A 21,323-nucleotide genomic window follows, 5' to 3' on the forward strand; every position below is an offset into this window, starting at 1 on the left:
ATAACTACAGATCCACCCCGAACCATACCCCACCGCAACTCTCATATTGCTTTCGTGTATCTCTTTTACCTTTTCCCAGATTAATACAAGTATAGACGGATTACTATCTTTATTTCTCGCTCCATCTCCCCCCTTTCCCTTTCCCTTTCCCTTTCCCCTTCCCTATCCAGCATTTTCCATCTTCCCCCTAACCCTAACCCCCCTCTCCCCAAGCTAATCCACTCATAAAAGTATCCCCTACCTCCCCTCCCTTCCCACACCCCCCCCTTCACCCGCAAAAGCTCCAAACAAGCAGCTATACCCACCATCCACCATCCACCATCCACCGTCTCTCATTCCTCAATTTCCCCTCCCTCAATTTCCAACCACCAACCACCATCACTCACCAACTATCACACTCTTCACACCTTCCCTATTCCCTATTCCCAATTCCCAATTTACCTTACCTTAACATACCTTTCCTTCCCTCACTCTCCCTATCCGCTATCCCCATCACCCAATCTCTCTCCAATCCAATCTCTCACCACCCAAGTCAATCCAATCCAATCCGACTAATCTACACCTCCATTCATATCAATCAATCACCCTATCCCATCCTATCCCATCATCATATCCAGCATATGCATACTATCATCTAATCCACAATTCATACTATACACATCCCAAATCCCCAATCCCTAATTCCAATACACCTCCACCTCCATCGCCAAACCAAATATAATAAAACAATCAGAAAAATTGCCAGAAAAAGGGTGATGGAAGCAAGACACAAAGACGATGAACAACAAATATGAATTGAATGACATTAAAACATCATATCCTCACCTTCTCCCACTCGGAGCTTCAGAACTTGGAACCTCAAAAGTCTCAAGAGATCCCCACTCTGTACACAGCTCATAACACCGAAATCACACATCAAGTAAAAAAGATTGTCTAACTCATTGCAATTCATTTAAAGAAGATCGCGGGTATCTACTAGACCAGATTGAACCAAGCCAACCATTGTACAACAATGCAGCCAACTATCCATCTACCTTCCCCAATCCCCCTAGTAATACCAAATCTTCTTTAACTCCTCATCTATGCATGACTGCAATTAGATTCAGTCCAATAAAATCAAGTACTCTAGTCTAGACGCATCTATTGCGCTAGTATATCCACCAAGATGCGGTTGGATATTCTATCCTTCACACATTCCTTCAACCCTAATCATTCGATATTTATAACTTTGCATCCAATTCCTCAAACTCACTAATATGTTTGACCGGTTGTGGTCCAGCAGTAACTTGCAACATGCCCTTAAATTGTCGGACATCCGTGATAACGTATGGTACAGTGCCATTGCCTTCAGCCTTGACGGCAATAGCTTCTCCATCTTCAGCATCTTTACGATCCTTATTGATCGCAAGAACAGCTTGTTCCTCTGGTTTTGCTTCTGGTAAAGAGGTTCCTTGAGCAATGAGGTGAATGGAAAGTTTAGAACGAAGTGGAGAAGATGGTAGGATGAATTGGTTATAGAATTTGATCATATCTTCTTTGGTGAGTGCTTTAACATTGGCGGCATCATGATGGACTTTCAGAGAGGTCAGTACATAAATCAAAAAAGTATAGGGAATAACTTACCGAGTTCAAAATCAAAGTACTCGTAATCAATATGTGACCATAAACGATTTGATTCTTGATCTAAATTCTTCAATTTCTCCAATCTCTTGGTGATCAAACTTCTCTTGTGACCTTCAAATTCAGAATCTGACATATTCTTGAGAATTTCTGAATACCCAACCAAGAAAGAATCGATTCGCTCTTCAAGATATTGTGGAGTTTTCTCACTTTGGATGATAAATCTATAAGCGATGGTAGTAGTCGTTGTCGAACAACCGCTGAATACAACATATCCTAACTGCTCCTTTGTTCTTAGTTGATCAAATGCTGGTTCATGAGTCATTTGATCGAGGAGAAGAGTCTTCGCTCGCTGAGGACGAACAGACTTATCTCCAACAGATAGAACATATTCTATGCAGTGATTGACATTGGCTGGATCTTTCAAAGTCTTGTGATAAACGAAATTTGCGCCAGGTGGGAAGACCAAAGATCTACCTATTGGCCATTGAGTTTGTGGTAAGACTCTTGGCTTCAAGATACTTTCAGTTAAATCAGCCAATTTCAAAGCATCCTCCTTGTACAAGTTTCCATGTACAAAAGTTTCAATGTGCATCTGTCTTAATAGATGGGGGTAAAATTGTTGAATGTCATCAACAGTGACATGCGGTAATTCGGCTAGATATTGCTCATTGATGTAGCCTTTCTCGCTACTGAGCCATCTCATGTAATCGCCGACTTGATTGTAGGGTTGTTGAAAGTCCCAGTTCTTCAAACCTCTTGCCAATCTCTCTTTAATGATTTCGAATCGATCTTGTTTGACTTCGAGATCTCTCATGGTGGTAAGGACCTTCTCCAAAAGAACAGGGAGCTTGTCATTGTATCCGGAAACACTAATCTCCAAGCCCATTGAATGGCTTGATACAGAATATTCGAGTCCTGCAAGCTCAGCATCATAGGCGTATTCCTCTAATGCATCATATACCAAATCAGTATACATTCTTGCTTTGAGAGAATTTTCTGCAGTGGCCATTGGTAAAGGATTTCTGCACTGGATGAAAAGGTTTGCTTTTGGAACCCAGAAAGTATCATCTAGAACGAATTAGCAATAAATTTTTGGGTGGGAGGAAAATTACTGACCTTTCTTGAACCATGTTCTTACCGAGTCATCATTTCTGATTAACTTGGGAGAAATGGCGGGTGTTTTAACTTCCTTCTTTTCAACCTCGAGTTTAGTTGGAATGAATTGATTTGCGTGAGGTAAATGTAATTCTGGGAATCGTTCTCCTTTCTTGCTTGTGGCAGCCTTTTTGATCTCTTCCAAGAAATCCGCTGGGATTTTCTCGTATTTGTATTCTGTACCATACCACTTTTCTTTTGAATCCCAACCACCTGGAAAAGTTTGAGAAGAGATTTGCATGCGGAAATTATCAGCTCTCAAGCAATTGAGTCCAGCCGAAATTCTTTCTCCATCAAACTTTCGAAGTCGGCTATGACCACTGAGCAACCATTCCCGAGGTAATGGTGTTTGCATAACGGCACTGATTTTGCTAGTAAATCTGCTAGCTGGAGTCTTTTGCTTGAATTTGAAATCGACATCGGCTAAGCCCTTTTGCTCATCAAAGATCCATTCTTGTGGTGGTGTATCTTTGAGTAATGCGATATACTGGAAGAAAACCTTGACAACTTCCTTGTAGTTCTTCAGGCCATCTTCTGTCAGACGTATTTGACAACTGAATAAACCAGGAGTTCCAGGACATATTGGATAGACACCTGAGTAGAATTAGTATAAATTGGAGATTTAGAGGAAAACAAGATTTTTTTTACAAATCCTGTGAATTGAAGTCGAACTTACCTGCACTCAGAGCATTTGCCCATCCCTTAGACTTGATGTAAGCCATAATACTACCCGGTCCTTCATGTCCAATAAGATGTGTCAAATATCGACTTGGCTGAGACTCGAAAAGAAGCTCTTCGTCAATAAATGGAATGGAAATGTCCAAAGTTCGAGAATCCATAACTGGTTTAGCAAAACATTGGGTCGATAGTTGGTCTGGTCCATAAGGCTGTTCATCCTCCCATCGGTTTTGTGGCAAGTCCTTATTTCGTACACCGGCGAAAAGATCTGCCGCCCACGATTCCAACTTATCCAATGGCTCTCTTCCCAGTATGACAAGCTTCATGCGATTCGCAGAATAGTGTTTCTCGTGGAATTCCATAAACTTTTCCCGAACATTGATTCCTCGCGATTCTGGTTGTAGTTTCAAAACCTCCAAATTTCCTGTCGAGAAGTGGCAATAAGGATGTTTTGGGTTCGATAATGATTTATCCAATTGGTGTAATCTCCATTGATCACTCTGCAGGTTCTTCTTGTTCTCCGAATCCACAGCCTTTAATTCTCTGTCCAAAGTCGAATCGAGGAAAAGAGGATCTATGAAGAATTGCGCGAATCGATCGAGCGCACCGTACAAAGGCGAAGGGGTCGAATCTTTTGAGTCTCCATCCTCTCCTGATTTCGCAGCAACCTCAAAGTAATAATTTGTAGATGTAGCACCGGTATACGCATTGGAACTTCCGGAATGTGAAGAAAGGTATTGTGAATAAGCATTTTCGATAGGGTACTATTCGAATTGTTAGTTTTGTGATCAATTGATGTGCGAAAGTGCGCCACCTCTGCAGACACAGGGTATACAATACCTTTTTGGTTCCCATGAAAAGCAGATGCTAGAAAGGAGGTATATGTCAGCACGATTTCTCATAGCATTGATATAGCCATATTTACCTCTACAGCATGCGCCATACCGGGGAAATCTTCAGGATCACTGAAATTCCCCACATTGACGTCCATGGCTGCTGATGCTTTGTCTGTTTCAGCATCATGAACGAGCAAAACCTCTAGCTGGTTAGGAAGCTTAATCACTCGATAAGAACGATCATCTAAGCTGGGCGTTTCAAGTCGATCGGTAAGTCTCTCGACAAGTCTATGATGTACTCTCTGTTCTCTCAAAGGACTGTCGGGAGCGATTGGGCTCTTTGGCTGAGTTAAATTCGACATATTTGTTGCAAGGGTCGAAGAGGACCTTGAAAGGAATGACGGCAATTTTGGGGATTGTAAAGAAGAAGAATTGAGATTTCGAAGTCGCAGCTTCTGGTGATAACTCGCAAAAGATGAATGAGAGGACTGGTGTTGTTTGACCCCGCCGAGGTTGGATTTCGAACCCGTGAATAATGGATATGGGTCCAAGGTCTGTGCGAAGGTTGATAGGAAGACAGGTTTCCGTGCTTGACCGTTTATCAAGGGATTGCAGTGAAAGGAGTGAAGGTGTCGATTCTGAGTTGCGGATCTTGGTTGTGGTCGTAGATGTTTTATAGAGAAAAGGATCGTTGGTCTTTGTGACAATGAAGGAAGAAGGATTTGTTGTTGTCTATGTAATATGATTGGGCTCGTTGGTCTTGATAATCGTTGTCGAAGTGAGCATTGGGCGGTTCCAGAACAGGTCATTCAGCCAGCCAGGCAGGTAGAACGCGCGGTTGACTTGCCTTGAACAGCGTGGAGGAGGGAGGATGGCAAGTTGGCGGGAGGGAATTGGTGTTGCGAGATCGATCTTTGAGTGAATGAATCTCGAGACTGAGATGCCAGCAGAAGAGAAGAGAAGAGAAGTTGTGCAGGACCCTTTGAACCCTGATGGCGAAAGTATATAATGTCAAGGATAAAGTAAGGGACCTTGGTAAAAGTTAAATGATAAAGAAGGGAGGAGGATCTGAGTCTTTCATGTATGCTAGTCTAGTGAACCTTACAACCGGTGAACCTATCGGAAAACGATTATGTAAATAACAGTAAAACATTCAAAAACATGACGATATCTTGCCCCAACACACGGGATCCACGGGTTGAATCTAGAATATATGGAGCTATGAGATATAGCAAGGGACAAGAAGATATAAATAAGATATAAATAAGATATAATATTAAAAAAACACGAGCGCAGAAAGGGAATAATTGTGTGGTGCGTGTAAAATGATAGATATGATATAGATAGGTCGGTAGATAGTTCTACAATATCCAAACAAATACATACGCACGAGTATATAATAAACCAACACACAATGTCATGATTTCACTCTCTTCACTCTCCTCACCCCTTCATCCCTCGAACTCTATGGATTTCTGCCCCCTCGGAACAACTCTGATTCTCTGTACGATTCGTGCAGTTCGTGTGATGCCCATCTCATATCTCTGATTCTCTATGTTTTGTGTGTGCCGTTTCATTTGTTTCAATTTCGTGATTCCCATCACCCCTATTGCAATACAACCTGTCCAATGGTCTTACCATCACACAACAACGTCAGCAATTCCCTTGCTCGAATTGGCTCGCCATTCGGTCATGGTGTTTAGTTTGGACCGCTGCCAGCCCCGCCAACTATTGCAAAGGAGCATTAGCGATCAATATCCGCCATGGAAGAATCAATAAGTCAAGACTTCGTAAGTAGGACCAGCGACATCAGCTACACCGGCCTGAGCATTAGCAACAGCATTAGCAACAGCATTAGCAACATCGCCATCAGCTTCTGTAATATAGCGGTGTCCAGTGGCGGTGAATATAGCTAGGAAGAGTAAATCCATTAATCGGACAATCTATTCCCTTTTGATGCTACTACTGATTGGACCCTTGGGTCTTTGGCCGCCTCGTCCAAAACCTTCTGGAGATCCTTGTTCTCATCGATTTGCCTTATTCGCCCTCTTTTCCCCTCCATGCATCAGATCCATTGAACCCCTCATTTGCATCAGAGATAAAAGTCCGATTTGATATTATTCCCTGCCACACGAGCAGACCTGGGTAATCCGTCGAGTGTGTGAACTCAACACCGAGGCATTTGATACATTTCAAAATCATAGGACATCACAAGTGAATTCTCTGGAATTTTGATTCAGGTTCCGTGCAACGAGAAAAGATACCTGCATACCTAGATATCTCTTCGCCCATCTTCACTCGACCAAATATGTCGGTAAATTGTAATGTCGTACGCGGTTGAGCTGCTGTACCCCCTTGTGCATATCAAACGAGAATGCTGCCACCAACCCGGTCTACGTCTATAGATTTCTCAATCGGCAAAAGTGCTCTGTCTATACAAGACAACAAATACATCATCCCCATCATCATCATACTGTATACACAGTCTTCCCAAGCCATTTCGAATCAATAGACCGACTTTCTATCCTCGCTCAAACCAGCACCAGCCAGCATTCACCGAACATGATTCTTCATCCCATATGTACCCGTATCCACAACACCATGTGACATCGAATCCATCATGTCGTGCAACCAAGTGAGATATGGCAACATGCACGAACAGCACTAAAAAAGCAAACCTGTCGCGGTATATCATATATGCAGCATATACGATGTATACCCATGAGCCGACACCCTTGGAACCTATCAACTCGCCAGGCCAACCTGCCGGTAAAATACAGATGCATTCAACAAACAAATTCAACATATGATATATTTGGCTAATTCGATTTTTCAGCAAAAAGAACAAATCAATGATTATTATCTTTTTTTTTCATTGCATCTTTTTCAATCAATACATTGTGGTCTGCACAGAAGTGTACAACATATATATAAATTACGGTTAACAAACAACACCAACAACAGTACATGTTTACATTTCCAGCCACTTCAACGTCCACCCGACAGACCGACCGACATTCCCATTCGTTCACCCAGACGACGCAAAGCGCCTCCAATTTCTGACTCGTCCTCCACCTCCCAAGCACAAACACATTTCTTCTTCCACACAATCAGGCCATTCTCACAAACTCTCCTCGCACACGATCTACCTAATGACGAAGCCCAAACCCATTCCATGTATATATCCGGACGATGACATCCGCCGGACGATCACCTCGCAAGATTCAAGCGCACCTATCGATTGAACATCCGAAGACTGCAACGCCTCGAGATCCAAACACGCGAGCGCGAGATCTCTTCGTTCCAGATACGACGACCTAGAAGATTGGCGGGAGTAACCTTATCATTTCGTCTAGCATGCTAGATATTTAAACTTTCCGGTTTCAGATCTATCTTCCAGGTGCAGAGATCGATCTTGGTCTCAGGTATTGATATCCGGGAACTCGAGGTGGGAAATGGCCGAATCTAGATGAGAACTATGACATGATATGATATGATATGGCAAGCGGGTAAAGATCCGTACCAGTCATGCAAATATAACGAAGCATTTTCTCGTAATCTTCCACATTACTCATGAGATAGTGTAGTGACACTCTCACGACTCCGCACCAGCACACACACACACACACACCTGGGAATAACCATATCGAGAAGCCAATTCCTCGCCACCGATGTTCTTCTAGCGAATGAACATATCAGCTACCTACCCATCAATCTTGACCACTCTCCGCATCTTTCGCCTCCATCCGCAAAATTTAGTATGAAGGCTGAGTAAACTAAAATATCTCGGTTGCTATCCCATCCCATCACATCACATCACATTGCGCTCTTAGGTGCAGTAGTTGCAGATCACGAATCACAAGATGGGATCACATATCCGAGTACCTCGCCAGCTGGACATGACCTCTCATGTGAAGCGAGGCTCTTTCAACGTACATCCATCTGTCATGGCCGGGCACATGTTAATAAGACGACAGCCTTGAAGATCCCCCCAACTTTCGGATGCGCTGCCATAATCACCCTCATTACCCCTCCTTAATACGAATGGTGATGAATGAATCATGACATATGACCTTCCACTCGCCCTCTGGGCTTCTGCTAAATATCGCTTGGGCTACACCACCTAGGTAGCCGTGGCGGCATGAGAGTTTTCTGCGTCTCGAGTATGTATGAAGGTATGTATGCAGCAGGTATTGAAGATCCAACTGTAGCACTGTGAGTGATCGTCTTTCCTCCAAGTTACATGAGGTGAGGTTACTTGCGTAGATGACCAAATCCTGCATACTTGTATAGTATAGTATAGTACCTTTCCCAAAATAAAAATACGCATCATCTACCTAATCAACGCAGGATATTTATTATGCACAATGCACAATGTATGTAACACCACTCATCGACTATATATATATATATATATATATATATATTGGTAAACTCATGTCCAACATTTTTCTGTAATTTTTTTTTTTTTTTTGGAATGGCAGTCTTCGAAATATAATCAAATAGAACTTGATATCTACGTACCTAGGTATACATACTACTTGTGATATATTCCACGTATTCACCTAGAGCCGAGGTAACTCTCATCTTCTACATGCCATAGTAACTCGAATAATATATTGGATACTCGAGAGATTATCAGATGAAAAGGTTTTTATTCAAATCCCAATATTTCTATCAGATCAATTCAATACGAAAACATCTAACCTACCATCATCTCCATTTCCATCTCCATCCCCAACCCTAGAATCCAAAACCCATTCCTCCCCAACCCAACCCCCTCCCTCCCACTCCAATTCCCATCTATCCCTCCCTCCCTCCCTCCCTCCCTCGCTCCCTCCAAGAACTCCTCATCAAAACCTTTCATCTCATCCCCTCATCCCACACCACCCCCAACCTCCAAACACCATCACAATAACCTCATCTCATCTCAATCCTTCTCACATCTCCCACCCCATTCCCCCTCATTCCTCATCGCTTCTCACAGTATTCACAATATCCACACAACATAACATAACATAACATAGAAACATCTCACAACCTTACAAATTCACAATAAAACACGACAGCGAGTCACTTCTCTCGATAGTGATGGTAGTAGGTGAGTTTGCAGTACTTTATTACCTGATCCGGTGTGTGAATTTTGGGGGAAAGAGAGATGAGGGGATTTGTATGGTCTTGAATTGTAGATACGACATACCATAAAGACCCTTGCGTTGCGTCTCGGCGAGCTGGATACAGTAGAATTGTGTTGTGTTGTGTGGAGAGGAAAATCTTCCGAGTTTGGATATGTGTTTACACTTGACTTGATACTTTATTTTCATTTTGATTCCCACGCTCATTTGAGAATATCCTTCCAAAATATCCTTCTCCCCCCAACAACAGATCTCATGACGCCATGATATCTGTCACCTCTTCTTTACCGACCAATTGGTATCAATGCTCCTGCTACACTCCCGACCCCTCGTTCCGTCGCCAATAAATTAAATTGCGCAGCTGCGTTCCTTGTATCTGCGATTTCTATTTGAATCCCTAATCCATTGATATATGCGCGTGTCTTGGGGGATATGGGTCGCATATCTTTGCCTAAGCCGAGGATTAAAAGATCTATTGAGGAAGAGTGTGTTAGTCTACGGAGTTTGATTTCCCATGTAAAATAGTCGAGGGGTAAAGGAGAGAAGAGACGATTCTAAGTAGAAAGAAAGAAAAACAAACCAGGTCTAGGCCACACACACCCCAGAATCCCCCACGCCTCATCCCCGCACTCAAATTGGCCCTTCTGATTAACCAATTCCAATTCCTCCCCCTCCTTCGCACCCCCAACCCAAGGCTTCCACCCAAACGCCTCACCCCCTACCAACAAAACCCCGCTCCCTCTCCTCCATTTCCCATCCTTGAAAACCCCATCGCCACCTACCTTGACGCCACTATTCAAATGAAACCCGTCGCTCAAACACGCATCAATACTCGTGCTCGGCATCGGCGTATTCCCCAATACATCTAGGACCGAAAAATCCGTCTGTGTAGTTTCTGAAGAAGGCGGACCGCGGTCACGGGTCGCAGGAGGATGGGATTGAGAACGGGGAGAGGAAGAAGATATTGGCGTGGAGGTGGATCTTGCGGGGGAGGAAGGTTTGCGGGGGGCGGATTGGGAGTATTGACGAGATTGGCAGATGGAGGAGGGTGCTGGATATGAAACTTTGAATGGATTTGAGAATGTAACTCCTGGGGTTAAATTCTGGCAAGAACCCCATCTTGTACTTGCACAGGCTGAAAGATTCGACCGCGGGGCGATGATTGCGTTTGCGATTTCGGGAATGGAGGGGCTGATTTTGCGGAGGCGAGACATAATGGTGTTGTTTCCACGAGGGGTGTTCTTTGCTTGTTTAAAGTAGTTTCGTATTATACGTATTCAATTCGATGATTAAAGTATTGGTTTCCGTGGTATGTTAGTCGTTTGGGGGCGAATGTATTGAGGTTGCATAGAGCGTTGCGAAGAGTTGACATGGAACTTTGAGCTTTGAAAAGATTGGCGAATCAGAGAGCTCGGAAGTCATGAACGTCATCATAGAGCTCTCTATTGCCGATATTCACCCGCTCCATACATGTACTAAATGTTTTCTGAATACAACCTCAGAATTACCTAGTAGATCTATGAAACTTATGTGAAGTCCAGTTGTTCCTTTTTCTTTCAAACGCATAAGAATTGAAAGATTGTGGATTCCCATTTAAATCATCGCTCTTCAGAAAGTCCCATTTCACAGTTGCTACAATGGAGAACATCCACGAGTTAATGAGATTTCTAGTATTCGAAAGACGAAATAACATGAGAAATCTAAGCCCAATCTTCTCAATCTATCATAAAACCATCATCTACCAAGTACCGTATACCTCTAACCATTTTATCTTCCTTCTTCTCACCTTGCTTCTAGAATAAATCCGTCATGGCTCCATGGCTCGCATCTCCCACAAGTCTAGCATATTTTGCCAATACACCTCTATTAACTGCACTCTTGGGGGGTTTCCAAGACTTGAGTCTCTCTGCGATTTCTTCATCTGATACATTCATACTCAAAGTATTAGATTCGGCAGATATGGTTACTATATCGCCATTTCTTACAACGGCGATGGGACCACCGACTGCTGCCTCGGGGACGACGCTGAATTGTGTTAGTAATATGCTCTACAGTGGGAGAGTCTGTTTTGAATGTAGATAATCTGCCGAGGGGAATTCATATGAGGAATGGTAATACGTACTGTCCTACAATAAATCCGTGACTAGCACCAGAATATCGCCCATCGGTAACAAGAGCGACATTCTTGAGACCAGCACCCATAATCGCAGCACTGGCTTTCAACTGTTCAGGCATTCCACTATATAGATGTTAGTTTTTAGAACAATGAAAGACACAAGGATGGCTAAGGGGGGCTCTTGACTGCAAAAAGAAAACTTACGGTCCTCCTTTAGGTCCTTCATATCTTACAATCAAGACGAGATTCTCTCCATGCGGAATCTCACCCTTATTCAATGCATGATCAAGTTCATGTTCTTTATCAAAAACCATTGCCTTGCCAGTAAATACCAGACCTTCTTTGCCTGTGATTTTTGCCACTGCTCCACCAGGCGAAAGGTTTCCTCGAAGAATCTGTAAATGACCAGTCTGTTTAATTGGATTACTCAAAGGTCGAATGAGAGTCTGTTCTTGTGGTAGTGATGGCCAACTTTCAACATTCTCCCTTAAAGTTTTTCCTGTAACAGTTGGGATATCACCATTCATCAAGCCTGCAGCAACGAGAAGCTTAATGACGGCTGGTGTTCCACCAATATTGTAGAGGTCCTCCATACAGAATCTTCCGGAAGGTTGTAGATCTGCCAAGAATGGGATCTTATCGCTTACTCTTTGAATATCATCAATGGTAAGTGGAACTTCAGCTGTACCAGCCATAGCGAGGAAATGGAGTGTGGCATTAGTACTTCCACCAAGTGCCATTGTAATTACCAAAGCATTCTCAAAGGATTCCTTGGTTAACAAGTCTCGCGGTCGAATATTCTTTTCCATACAAATTTTGATCGCTTCAGCGGCTTTCACACATTCTCTCATCTTGGCCGGTGAATCGGCTGGATTTGATGAAGATCCTGGGAGACAAAGTCCCATAGATTCGATGGCGGTGGACATTGTGTTGGCTGTGTACATCCCACCACAGGCACCAGCACCAGGGCAAGCGTTTTGTTCGTAATCTTCCTAAATGTTCATCAATAACAAATCCGACCCTAGACATTCATCATGATCTTACCATAACATCACTTGGAGTTGCACCCTCAACAGCGGCGTGAAGTTTATTGTAGGTAAACGCTCCACTAAATACCACTACTGTGTTAAATCTGGACTGCAAACATGTATATCAATGAGTATCTCCTTACCTTGCTTCATAACAACTGCTGATATTTATTTCTTTTTTCATCAACTTGGAATAACCCTTCTTGATTGAACCTAGAGAGGGTCAGACTTCTGAAGTATATAGTGACAAACAAACTGACCTCCGTAAATCATAACGAATGGTCTATTGTGACGTGCAGCAGCCATAATAACCTGACCCGATGTTAAAACACGAGCTTATATCAGGAAGTGAGTTCTGGTAATTTATCTCCACCAAAACATCAAAGACCATACATACTCCAGGCATATTTTTATCACAACCAGGAATTGAGATATTTGCATCATGGTGTTGGGCACATGTGACAGTCTCGATCGAATCTGCAATGATCTCACGTGTCTGCAAAGAGAATCTCATGCCTGCTACGTGTTAATGAAAACCCCTCAAGATAAGAACGTTCTACAAGCCTTCTCCGCCCATGGTAATGGCATCACTGACTCCCACAGTGTTAAATTGCCATCCGAGCATACCTTGCTTCTGTACTGATTCCTTGACTAGCTTTCCGAGGTCATGTACTACAAGCATTTGTTAAATTGTATGTCTTGCAAGAGCTCCTTATCTCGTGTTACTTACGATGCATACTACAGTACTATGTCAGCTAAATCCATTATCGTCTTCGTGGTAGATTGCATATCCAGAGATAGAGAACATACTTGCATGGGTTTCCTTCCCACCATACAGTGGATATCCCAACGTGAGGTGCAGTCTTCATCATTTCCCGATTTGGCACTCCTGCCGCGTAAAGCATTGCCTAGAAACAGATTCAGCACATGTAATCGTTGACCATGCTTTGTATATTCTTACCTGGGCTCCTGGAAAGTCATGGCCATTTGTGATCGTGTGAGACCACCGATTCAGGGCCATTTTTCCATCTATAACCGTACCATGTTCCAAAGATGGAAAGTCAATGTATCTTGGCTTGTCTGGTATTTGTTCATGATTTGAGGGTTCCATGATGAGCTAAAAGACAACCTGATATCTATTCGGGGGCGTGTTGATGGATGGAGGCAAAATAAGTAATGATACAACTGTTCGTCAACAAGCGGGTATCTAGAAGGGGAACAAAGAACAATCAATGAAGCAAGAAAAGTTCCAAGGGATAACGTTATAAGTATTTTAAATAGGAAGAATACAGCCAGAAGGTATTGCGAAGTATCCTTTTTGAATTGTGGGGCAGAGAGAAAGGTCTGATCTTTTGGTTCATCAGGTTTGACTACTTTCTAATTGCCGCAGTGACAACAAGACCTCATGCAACGACATTTCATACTTTAGCATTCCTGCCGTAGCGCGGGGGACAAACTGATGGTTGAGCCAGTGCACATAATCGATTGATAATCGAATCAATGAAAGCTCATCATTGCACCGACTTGCCAAACCTGTACCCCGCGGTGGATTCGCCATGCTAAGATAATTATGGAGAGATCGTGTCCGGGATTGGGTGTTTCAAGAATAAGGTACGAATGGATCACTAGGGACTGGAAGTGGGAAGTGGGATGAGATGAGGTGACTGAGTCGATAAGTTCATAAGGTCACAGAATATTGACAGTCGGGATTCCTTGGCCGGTACGATGTTGTGAGAATCATGGATTAGATCGATATGAGTGAGGAAGTAGTATTGCTAAGAAGGAAAGGAGTCGTGTGCGAGTCTGTATTTGATAGAACTCGCTATGATTTGCGAGGCGTTCAACCATTGTTTCTTGCACCCCCCACCAAACACGCATGTAAATTAAACCGAGATACCGAATGCAGTTTTCCGATGTTTTGGCGAACAGATGCTTACCGTTGAACGCTCTTTTGAAGCCGTTCTCATTGGTGGGATCTTTCAGTAGTGTTGTCGTCGAATTCGTGAACGGCAGGTTGAGCGAGCGGCACATGGGGTGAGAGTACCAACGTGCTGATGAATATGGCTCATCATTATCCTGTCACCCTGTTTTCACGCAGAGTCAAAACGAATGGCACCACAAGACATGGACGGATAGGGGACGCGAGGAATATGGTATTCTTAGCAGTTTAGCATCGTAGGAACCTTAACCGACACATAGAATCGACAGAGAGCAGCAAGCTCATCATGGCTCTGACGACAGAGATTCGGCCTCACAAGCAACCATGGTTATCTTCCTCTTCATCTCGATGCTAAGCTTATCTGACGCAATGCACGAGCCGAAGCGGGATGACTTGCATCACAATAAGATTGTAAGATAGCTTCACAGACACCTAACTAAGAATGCAATGTCTACAATACATCACGTTCGTCTCCAAGTTCTAGACTGAGTACCGCAAAGGGGGTTTCTGACCAGTGATTCGTGTCTCGCCCAAATCTGCAGAAACAGGACCTTGAAATCAAAAGCCTTGCGGAATTCGAGTGTGATCAGTGCGAGAGTGCCGGCACAATGCAGGTGGGTGGGTGGTACGGAAGACGAAAAAGACACGGCCCGAGGTGAGGCTCATCACGACGCCAACAATTCCATACTGTTGTGAACCTCCAATAGATGTCTGGGCGTTGCGGTATCCATACGTCCAACTTGCATCTGCGTACGAAGGAATCACATATGCATGAACATGAACATGAACATGAAGTGGCAAGATGGTTGGATCGGGTCAATCAATGGCGCGCATCTATTGACTGTTGCTTGATACAACCGAAAGCCGACATTCTTTAGCGTAAGGGCTACCAAGGTCTGTGCATTGATGGGTACCTCTGGCCAGTCTCGAGCCAGTCCTCCGCATTGCGAATCCTCGCTGTGTCAAGTCGTTCATATGTAGACATCCGATGTTAACGTGGACTTGCTGTCGATTGACACAAATATATAAACACCTTGGATCATGTGTCGTTCTATCGCCACGCATTTATATCGAGGGGATGTTATTTCCACATCCAAGCTTTGCGGCAGAAAAGAAGTGCTCCTGGCGCACCGAGTCAAGCGTCAGCAGAGTAAGCAGAGTCAGCAAGCAATGGATTATTCAATGGGAGTCTCGTGCGACCTTATCGGCTGCCAACTTATGCACGTCTTTTCTTCCGAGCAAATGGTTCGACAGGAGCCTTCCTTTTTGCGGAGGCGACAGCGAATGGCATTTGGGCGCAGTGTCTGCCTATCTGGTAAGCTGATGAAGACGGAGAGTGCAAGGCTGGAGAGTGATGGTGATTTAAGCATCCCATCGCCATGGTGATTTGACGTAAGAGATCGTTGCTTTCGTTTGATTATCGTTGGTCTTTTTTTCTTGCCTTTTCACTTTCGCAGACAATCATCAATCATCAAAGGTATCATGTCTTCTACGGCATCTTCAAGCGATTCCGATAACAGTAGAAGACGACGCCGACAGGGTCCAAGACCCTCACCACCACCTCCTCCTCCGCCGTTTCAAGGGAACAATAAGAAATCAAAGAAGAGGAACAAATACGTAGCCCCTCAAGATACGATCGATAAACTTTGGTCTCGATTCTCGGTATCAAAATTTAGTAAAGCTACAAAAGTTTTACCAAATGCAGCACCTTTTGCGAAGGGCACATCTGCAAAGACCGTTATTGTTCCTCCACCTGGTCCGCAGAACCAGCTCGTTTCCGAAGACTTTGAAAGAGCGGTTCAAGAATGCAGAGCCAAAGTCAAGAAACTTGTTAAAGAATGTAGGCGCGTTAATATGCGGTTTCGCGACGCCAGCTTTGATATAGACTGGGACTTGAAATGGGAGAAAGGAAATTGTCTAAATACACTTGATGAAATAAGATTTGAAGTTTGCAAACAGGCTCTTCTCAATCCTACATCCTCCGGGCCGAAGGCCGTCAAGAGAGTTCACGAAATATTCGATAAGCCAACATTCTTAGGAGATAAAATTTCTCCTTCGGATGTCAAACAAGGAAGTCTTGGGGATTGTTGGTTGATGGCTAGTTTGACAGCATTGGCAAATACAGACGACGGAATTCAAAGAATATGTGTTGAATGGGACACAAGTCAGTATCAAGGATTTGTATTTTAAAGTTGGGTCTAACAATGTTGTTTTAGAAATTGGGATATATGGTTTTGTGTTCCATCGTGGTAAAATTCCTCCTTGGACAATGAGTATTCCTGGCTGATAAAAATTAGATGGTGAATGGATCATTTCGATCATCGATGACAAGCTCTATCTAAAATCGCCAGATTGGGATTCACCCTCGGTCCACAGGCATCTACTCGAGCAAACTGACCGAGAGGATGTTGAAAAGGATTATCGAAAAACGTATCAAACCGGATCTCAGTCATTATTCTTCGCTCAATGTAAAGATCCAAATCAAACATGGCTTCCTCTTCTCGAAAAGGCTTACGCTAAAGCACACGGGGATTTCTTTTCTTTGAGTGGAGGATGGATAGGGTAATTACATCTTTATCATCTCATATATCAACTAACAATTCATAGGGAGGGTCTTGAAGATTTGACAGGAGGCGTAACTACGGAACTTCTTACTTCGGATATTCTTGATACCGATGAATTTTGGCATAATGAAATTCTCAAGGTCAATAAAGAATTCCTTTTTGGTTGCTCTACTGGTCTTCTCGATTACGGTTATGGCAATAGAGATGGAATATCTGAAGGCCATGCATACGTTATTATGGAGGCTAGAGAGTTATCTACTGGCGAACGTCTCCTAAAATTACGGTTTGTCTTTCAAATAGGCTTTAGAGTTATCACTAACAATTGCATGTGAAGGAATCCGTGGGGAAAGATCAAAAAAGGTAATTGGGAAGGTCCATGGTCAGATGGAAGCAAGGAATTCACCCCTGAAGCTCAGATAGAGCTCAACCACAAATTTGGAAACGATAGTGTTTTCTGGATTTCATATCAGGATTTACTACGCAAATATCAACATTTCGATCGCACTCGGTTGTTCATGGACAGTCCTGATTGGAGATTGACCCAAGACTGGGTCAGTGTAGAGGTGCCATGGAGATCCGAGTTTGAACAGAAGTTCACCATAACGCTTAAGAAGGAATCACCCATAGTTTTGGTTATGAGTCAACTCGACGACAGGTACTTTATTGGTCTACATGGTCAATACAACTTCAGATTGCAGTTTCGGGTTCATGAGATTAATTCACCCGATGAAGAAGATTATATCGTCCGAAGCCATGGGAATTATCTTATGAGGCGAAGTGTGGTTGCTGAATTGAAAAGTCTCTCCGCCGGAACATATACAGTATATATGATGGTCATAGCAGAAAGGGATAAGGATCGACAGAGTGTTGAAGATGTCGTTAAAGATGAATTGAGTCAAAGGGAAGATAATGAAAAATTAGCTAAAGTTGGTCTAGCTTACGATCTGGCTCACCAGAAAGGATTGTCTCATATGGAGTTAAGAATTAAATCCAGAAAGGCTCTAGATAAAGCAAAGGCCCGAGAATCCAGGATTGCTAAACGTAAAGTCCTTTGGGAGAAAAGACACATTGCGCGGGAGATACTAAGGAAGCAAAAGAAGAAGAATTATGAGAAACGTGAAGGTAAAGCAGCAAAAGATACTGAGTGGGCAAAGGAACAAGAAGAACGTGAGCTAAAGGATCAAGGTGTTCAAACGGAAGATATTCCAGAAGTTCAAGTCGAGAAACAAGACAAGTCAATGCAAACCGAAGATCTCAATGAGGAGTCAATGAACACTACAGTTGATACACAACCCACAAATGAAAGGGACAAAGCAGTACAGACAGAAGGCTTTACACCATCTTCTAATGAGTCCCAGACAACTCCCGTAACTCCAAAGAGTAATGGTTCATCTCCACGTTCACCGTATACGATGATCTCGAGATCCGGATCTAATCGCCGCAAATCACTACCTCCACCTCCAAGCTTTGTTAATCTTCGTAGAAATCCGAGTCGTCCACCAAATCATGGTCGAGGGCCTCCTCCTCCTTCTTCGAAACCAGGTCTATATGTTACTTCGGAGGGGGAGTCAAGTGCAAGTCCTCTTTCGGATTATGATATGTATAGTGACGATGATCCGACTCTTAAGCCACGAAATCAGTCAACCGAGCCGAAACGCCCAAAGGAAAGGGAGGCTGGTGAAGATGAGCCAGAACCATGGAATGCGGTTTGTATCGTTGGCTTCAGGGTTTACAGTAAGGATGAAGGACTAGTGCTTACTGTTTGCGAGGAGGGTATGGAGGAAGTGATTGAGTTGAAAGAGGATAGTGAAGCTGGTACTGATGGTGATGTGGAAGATGCTGAAGATGAAGATTGCCATGAGAAGAAAGGAGGAAATGGGGAAGATTTGAAATTAAAAGATACTGCAGCAGGAAACGACTCAACACTTTCAGATGTCGCAATCAAAATTGAGCCTGACAAAGATTTGAATGTCGCTATCTCCAATTCACCTTACGAGATTACTGGAACCTCTTCGTCAGTCAACAATGGCCTTGAAGAAATTCCTACCGAGAAGCAATCCCAAGAAGCCACCAAAATTTTGGAAATAGAGACAAACGGCGACGCTCAGCAGAAGTCGGCTCTTGGGATCTCGGAGGGTGCTACAGATGATATCGTGAAGGAATCAGATTCTCAATCCGGCATTGCAACATCAAGCGCTTCTTCGAACTGCACTTAAAGCTCACACTGATTTTTGTTCAGGTAACATTCAGTGTACAATTCATTCTTCAGATCAGTGCACAATGAAAACAATTTCTCGTTTTTGGAAGCCCCATTTTGATCTTTCAAGCGATTCAGGCAGTCTAGGCGGTCTATGCGAGCTTCTCGGTTTTATCTTCAGCAAAATCTTCGAACCCGCATGTAGTTCTAGTAATTCTAGTGATTACATTCTCATGACTAATGAAATTTTTCGTAATATCTGTAGGTAGATACAATGATGTTAGTATTATTCCCATCAATGAATATATTCAGACTACTCAATCAACACAATTTTCATTGGCCCTTTCTCAGAACCAAATAAGGTTACCCGACCGGGTAAAATTCAATTGGGCAGGCTACGATGTAATTTTAATGTTCAGTTAAGCTTGTACACCGTGGACAATTTTCGAACATAGTGGCGCTAAAATACAACGGTCGTTGATTAACAGACGAATCATAGTGATATAAACTCACATCGCTTTATTGTCTTGGCGTAAGATTACGACACTTTTAATCTTCATCAATTTCCTTGTTATGTTCTACGAGGGAGGCTCTTCTTTACTTCGTCTTACTTATTTGACATTTCCAGTCTGTTCTTTTCCTACTGCAATTGATCCATTCATCATTTTTCTTATTCCCAAAATTCAAGGCCACTCAATCAATATGGTTCAATACAAAACCCTCATCTTTCTCCTTACTATAGGCATGTCAGCTGCTTTCGAGAGTACACTGCCCCTTGCCCTTCGGCAAGTTGAGGAAACACCTCACCCCAATCAGAATTACCTATACGAGATGTGTTTTCCCAATCTATCGAACGTTAGCCTTGTTAGAAGTTCTGCTGGGAAACGATTGGAAATCATGGCCAATTCTCCTTTCCCTTGCGAGCGCAGTAACTATATCATCTACGCCTGCCTTGCCAATGGCACCTCTCCCATTGATTTTCTCGCCGAGCAGGAATGCATCTGTCCATCTTCATTGTGGGAACTCGAAGCAGCTTGTACGGACTGTTACCTAGCACATGGATATCAAAATACTACCAGAGAGGAAAGCGATGCTGCCATTTCAAGTCTGAGTCACGCGGAATGTACGGCCACACCCGTACAACCGTTTACGAACTTTTTCTCGTCCCTGAATGCGACGGAAGCATTGACGACACCGGATGCGGTGCTTGGAACGGATAAGTTTCCAAATCAGACGGCCGTTAGCAGTTAGTGGGATTTTCTCATTTTGTGATTTGTGATCGTGGGGCTTTTTGGATCGCTTTGGGTTGTTCATTGACTTTGTGAAAAAGAAAAAAAAAATTCTCTCTTTGTGCCTCTGTACTGACTTTGCTTCGAAATTGCGTAGATTATTATACGGGAAATACTGTATGGACGACGGGGAGTATTACCGGGAGTGCAACGGCTAGATTGACAAGCTATACGGCGACAGAATTTAGTAGATTTACTCCTACGACTACGGGAGCTCCTTATTCGACGGGTGCTAGTGGGAGTGGGAGTGGGAGTGCGCAGACAACAACTAGTACGAGCGGAGCGGGAGGGTTGGAGAGTAAGATGAAGAGTCCGGGTGGTGTTCTGGGAGCAGCTGCGTTGCTAATGCAGTGTGTGGCGGTGGTACTTATTGCTTCTTTTGCTTCGTGTTAGATGCTTATGTGTATTGTTTGGTTGGCAATTGAGAGAGTAGGTAAATAGTTTTAGAGAGGGTTGTAGAGGTTAAAGGTAGGGGGGGTGGGGATCATACGAAAAAAAAAGGATAGGCGAAGCGAAAGTAGAAGTGGAGGTTTGTGATAGCATCTTTTTCATGATCGTATGGAAGGAATAATGTAGGGATAAGATGCTTTGCTGGGTTTGTATTGTTATATTGATTAACTTGCTGGTATTTATGGTATACCATGCATACGGATATACATAATTAGCTGAGTCGCTCTCACGGGATGTGATATGAAATAGATGGTTCATCTATCCGAACAATTGAAGACCCGGTAACACCGTGTTAGAAAGTGGAATAGCTACA

At 43.3% G+C, this 21,323-nt stretch overlaps 5 protein-coding genes across 6 annotated transcripts; 2 read left to right on the plus strand and 3 right to left on the minus strand.

Annotated features, from left to right (window-relative positions):
• Positions 1-796: 796 nt before the first annotated feature.
• Positions 797-5,711, minus strand: BCIN_16g02680 (hypothetical protein). Its single transcript, XM_024698009.1, has 6 exons — positions 4,382-5,711; positions 4,297-4,323; positions 3,455-4,220; positions 2,740-3,372; positions 1,624-2,691; positions 797-1,573 (listed from the first exon to the last, which is right to left on the minus strand). Exons 1-6 carry the CDS (start codon positions 4,652-4,654, stop codon positions 1,221-1,223), a joined length of 3,120 nt encoding a protein of 1,039 aa, XP_024553826.1. The 5' UTR covers positions 4,655-5,711; the 3' UTR covers positions 797-1,220.
• Positions 5,712-9,335: 3,624 nt separating this feature from the next.
• BCIN_16g02690 (hypothetical protein) lies at positions 9,336-10,914 on the minus strand. The gene is made up of 2 exons (XM_001551782.2): positions 10,008-10,914; positions 9,336-9,899 (listed from the first exon to the last, which is right to left on the minus strand). Exons 1-2 carry the CDS (start codon positions 10,639-10,641, stop codon positions 9,712-9,714), a joined length of 822 nt encoding a protein of 273 aa, XP_001551832.1. The 5' UTR covers positions 10,642-10,914; the 3' UTR covers positions 9,336-9,711.
• An 11-nt stretch (positions 10,915-10,925) lies between these two features.
• On the minus strand, positions 10,926-14,157 carry BCIN_16g02700 (hypothetical protein). Its single transcript, XM_024698010.1, has 11 exons — positions 13,533-14,157; positions 13,382-13,479; positions 13,302-13,309; positions 13,136-13,243; positions 12,969-13,087; positions 12,832-12,883; positions 12,715-12,784; positions 12,588-12,651; positions 11,748-12,535; positions 11,550-11,666; positions 10,926-11,452 (listed from the first exon to the last, which is right to left on the minus strand). Exons 1-11 carry the CDS (start codon positions 13,680-13,682, stop codon positions 11,221-11,223), a joined length of 1,806 nt encoding a protein of 601 aa, XP_024553827.1. The 5' UTR covers positions 13,683-14,157; the 3' UTR covers positions 10,926-11,220.
• Positions 14,158-15,082: 925 nt separating this feature from the next.
• BCIN_16g02710 (hypothetical protein) lies at positions 15,083-19,621 on the plus strand. The gene is made up of 5 exons (XM_024698011.1): positions 15,083-16,674; positions 16,727-16,759; positions 16,808-17,072; positions 17,118-17,357; positions 17,409-19,621. The coding sequence occupies exons 1-5, from the start codon at positions 15,993-15,995 to the stop codon at positions 19,288-19,290; spliced, it is 3,102 nt and encodes a 1,033-aa protein (XP_024553828.1). The 5' UTR covers positions 15,083-15,992; the 3' UTR covers positions 19,291-19,621.
• A 179-nt stretch (positions 19,622-19,800) lies between these two features.
• Positions 19,801-21,297, plus strand: BCIN_16g02720 (hypothetical protein). 2 transcript variants are annotated; one of them, XM_024698012.1, is made up of 2 exons: positions 19,801-20,517; positions 20,658-21,297. In XM_024698012.1, exons 1-2 carry the CDS (start codon positions 19,974-19,976, stop codon positions 20,951-20,953), a joined length of 840 nt encoding a protein of 279 aa, XP_024553829.1. In that variant the 5' UTR covers positions 19,801-19,973; the 3' UTR covers positions 20,954-21,297. The 2 variants fall into 2 exon arrangements, with proteins under 2 accessions (XP_024553829.1, XP_024553830.1); XM_024698013.1 differs by having other exon boundaries at positions 19,801-21,297.
• The last annotated feature ends 26 nt before the right edge of the window (positions 21,298-21,323 follow it).

The sequence above is a fragment of the Botrytis cinerea genome, chromosome 16, assembly GCF_000143535.2.
Source record: "Botrytis cinerea B05.10 chromosome 16, complete sequence".
Classification (NCBI taxonomy): Eukaryota; Fungi; Ascomycota; class Leotiomycetes; order Helotiales; family Sclerotiniaceae; genus Botrytis; species Botrytis cinerea.

Bases quoted from the DNA above. Each gene is read 5' to 3' on its own strand.
- BCIN_16g02680 (XM_024698009.1), bottom strand. From the start codon at position 4,654: ATGTCGAATTTAACTCAGCCAAAGAGCCCAATCGCTCCCGACAGTCCT. The intron at 4,221-4,296 runs GTATTGTATACC...CAATTCGAATAG, and splicing joins TTTTCATGGGAACCAAAAAG to TACCCTATCGAAAATGCTTA. The intron at 2,692-2,739 runs GTCAGTAATTTT...AATTCGTTCTAG, and splicing joins AAGAACATGGTTCAAGAAAG to ATGATACTTTCTGGGTTCCA.
- BCIN_16g02690 (XM_001551782.2), bottom strand. From the start codon at position 10,641: ATGTCTCGCCTCCGCAAAATCAGCCCCTCCATTCCCGAAATCGCAAAC. The intron at 9,900-10,007 runs GTTTGTTTTTCT...CTTCCTCAATAG, and splicing joins GTGTGTGTGGCCTAGACCTG to ATCTTTTAATCCTCGGCTTA.
- BCIN_16g02700 (XM_024698010.1), bottom strand. From the start codon at position 13,682: ATGGAACCCTCAAATCATGAACAAATACCAGACAAGCCAAGATACATT. The intron at 12,785-12,831 runs GTCAGTTTGTTT...GACCCTCTCTAG, and splicing joins ATTCGTTATGATTTACGGAG to GTTCAATCAAGAAGGGTTAT. The intron at 12,652-12,714 runs GTAAGGAGATAC...AGTGGTATTTAG, and splicing joins AGCAGTTGTTATGAAGCAAG to TGGAGCGTTTACCTACAATA.
- BCIN_16g02710 (XM_024698011.1), top strand. From the start codon at position 15,993: ATGTCTTCTACGGCATCTTCAAGCGATTCCGATAACAGTAGAAGACGA. The intron at 17,073-17,117 runs GTAATTACATCT...AACAATTCATAG, and splicing joins TTGAGTGGAGGATGGATAGG to GGAGGGTCTTGAAGATTTGA. The intron at 17,358-17,408 runs GTTTGTCTTTCA...TTGCATGTGAAG, and splicing joins GAACGTCTCCTAAAATTACG to GAATCCGTGGGGAAAGATCA.
- BCIN_16g02720 (XM_024698012.1), top strand. From the start codon at position 19,974: ATGGTTCAATACAAAACCCTCATCTTTCTCCTTACTATAGGCATGTCA. The intron at 20,518-20,657 runs GTTAGTGGGATT...GAAATTGCGTAG, and splicing joins AAATCAGACGGCCGTTAGCA to ATTATTATACGGGAAATACT.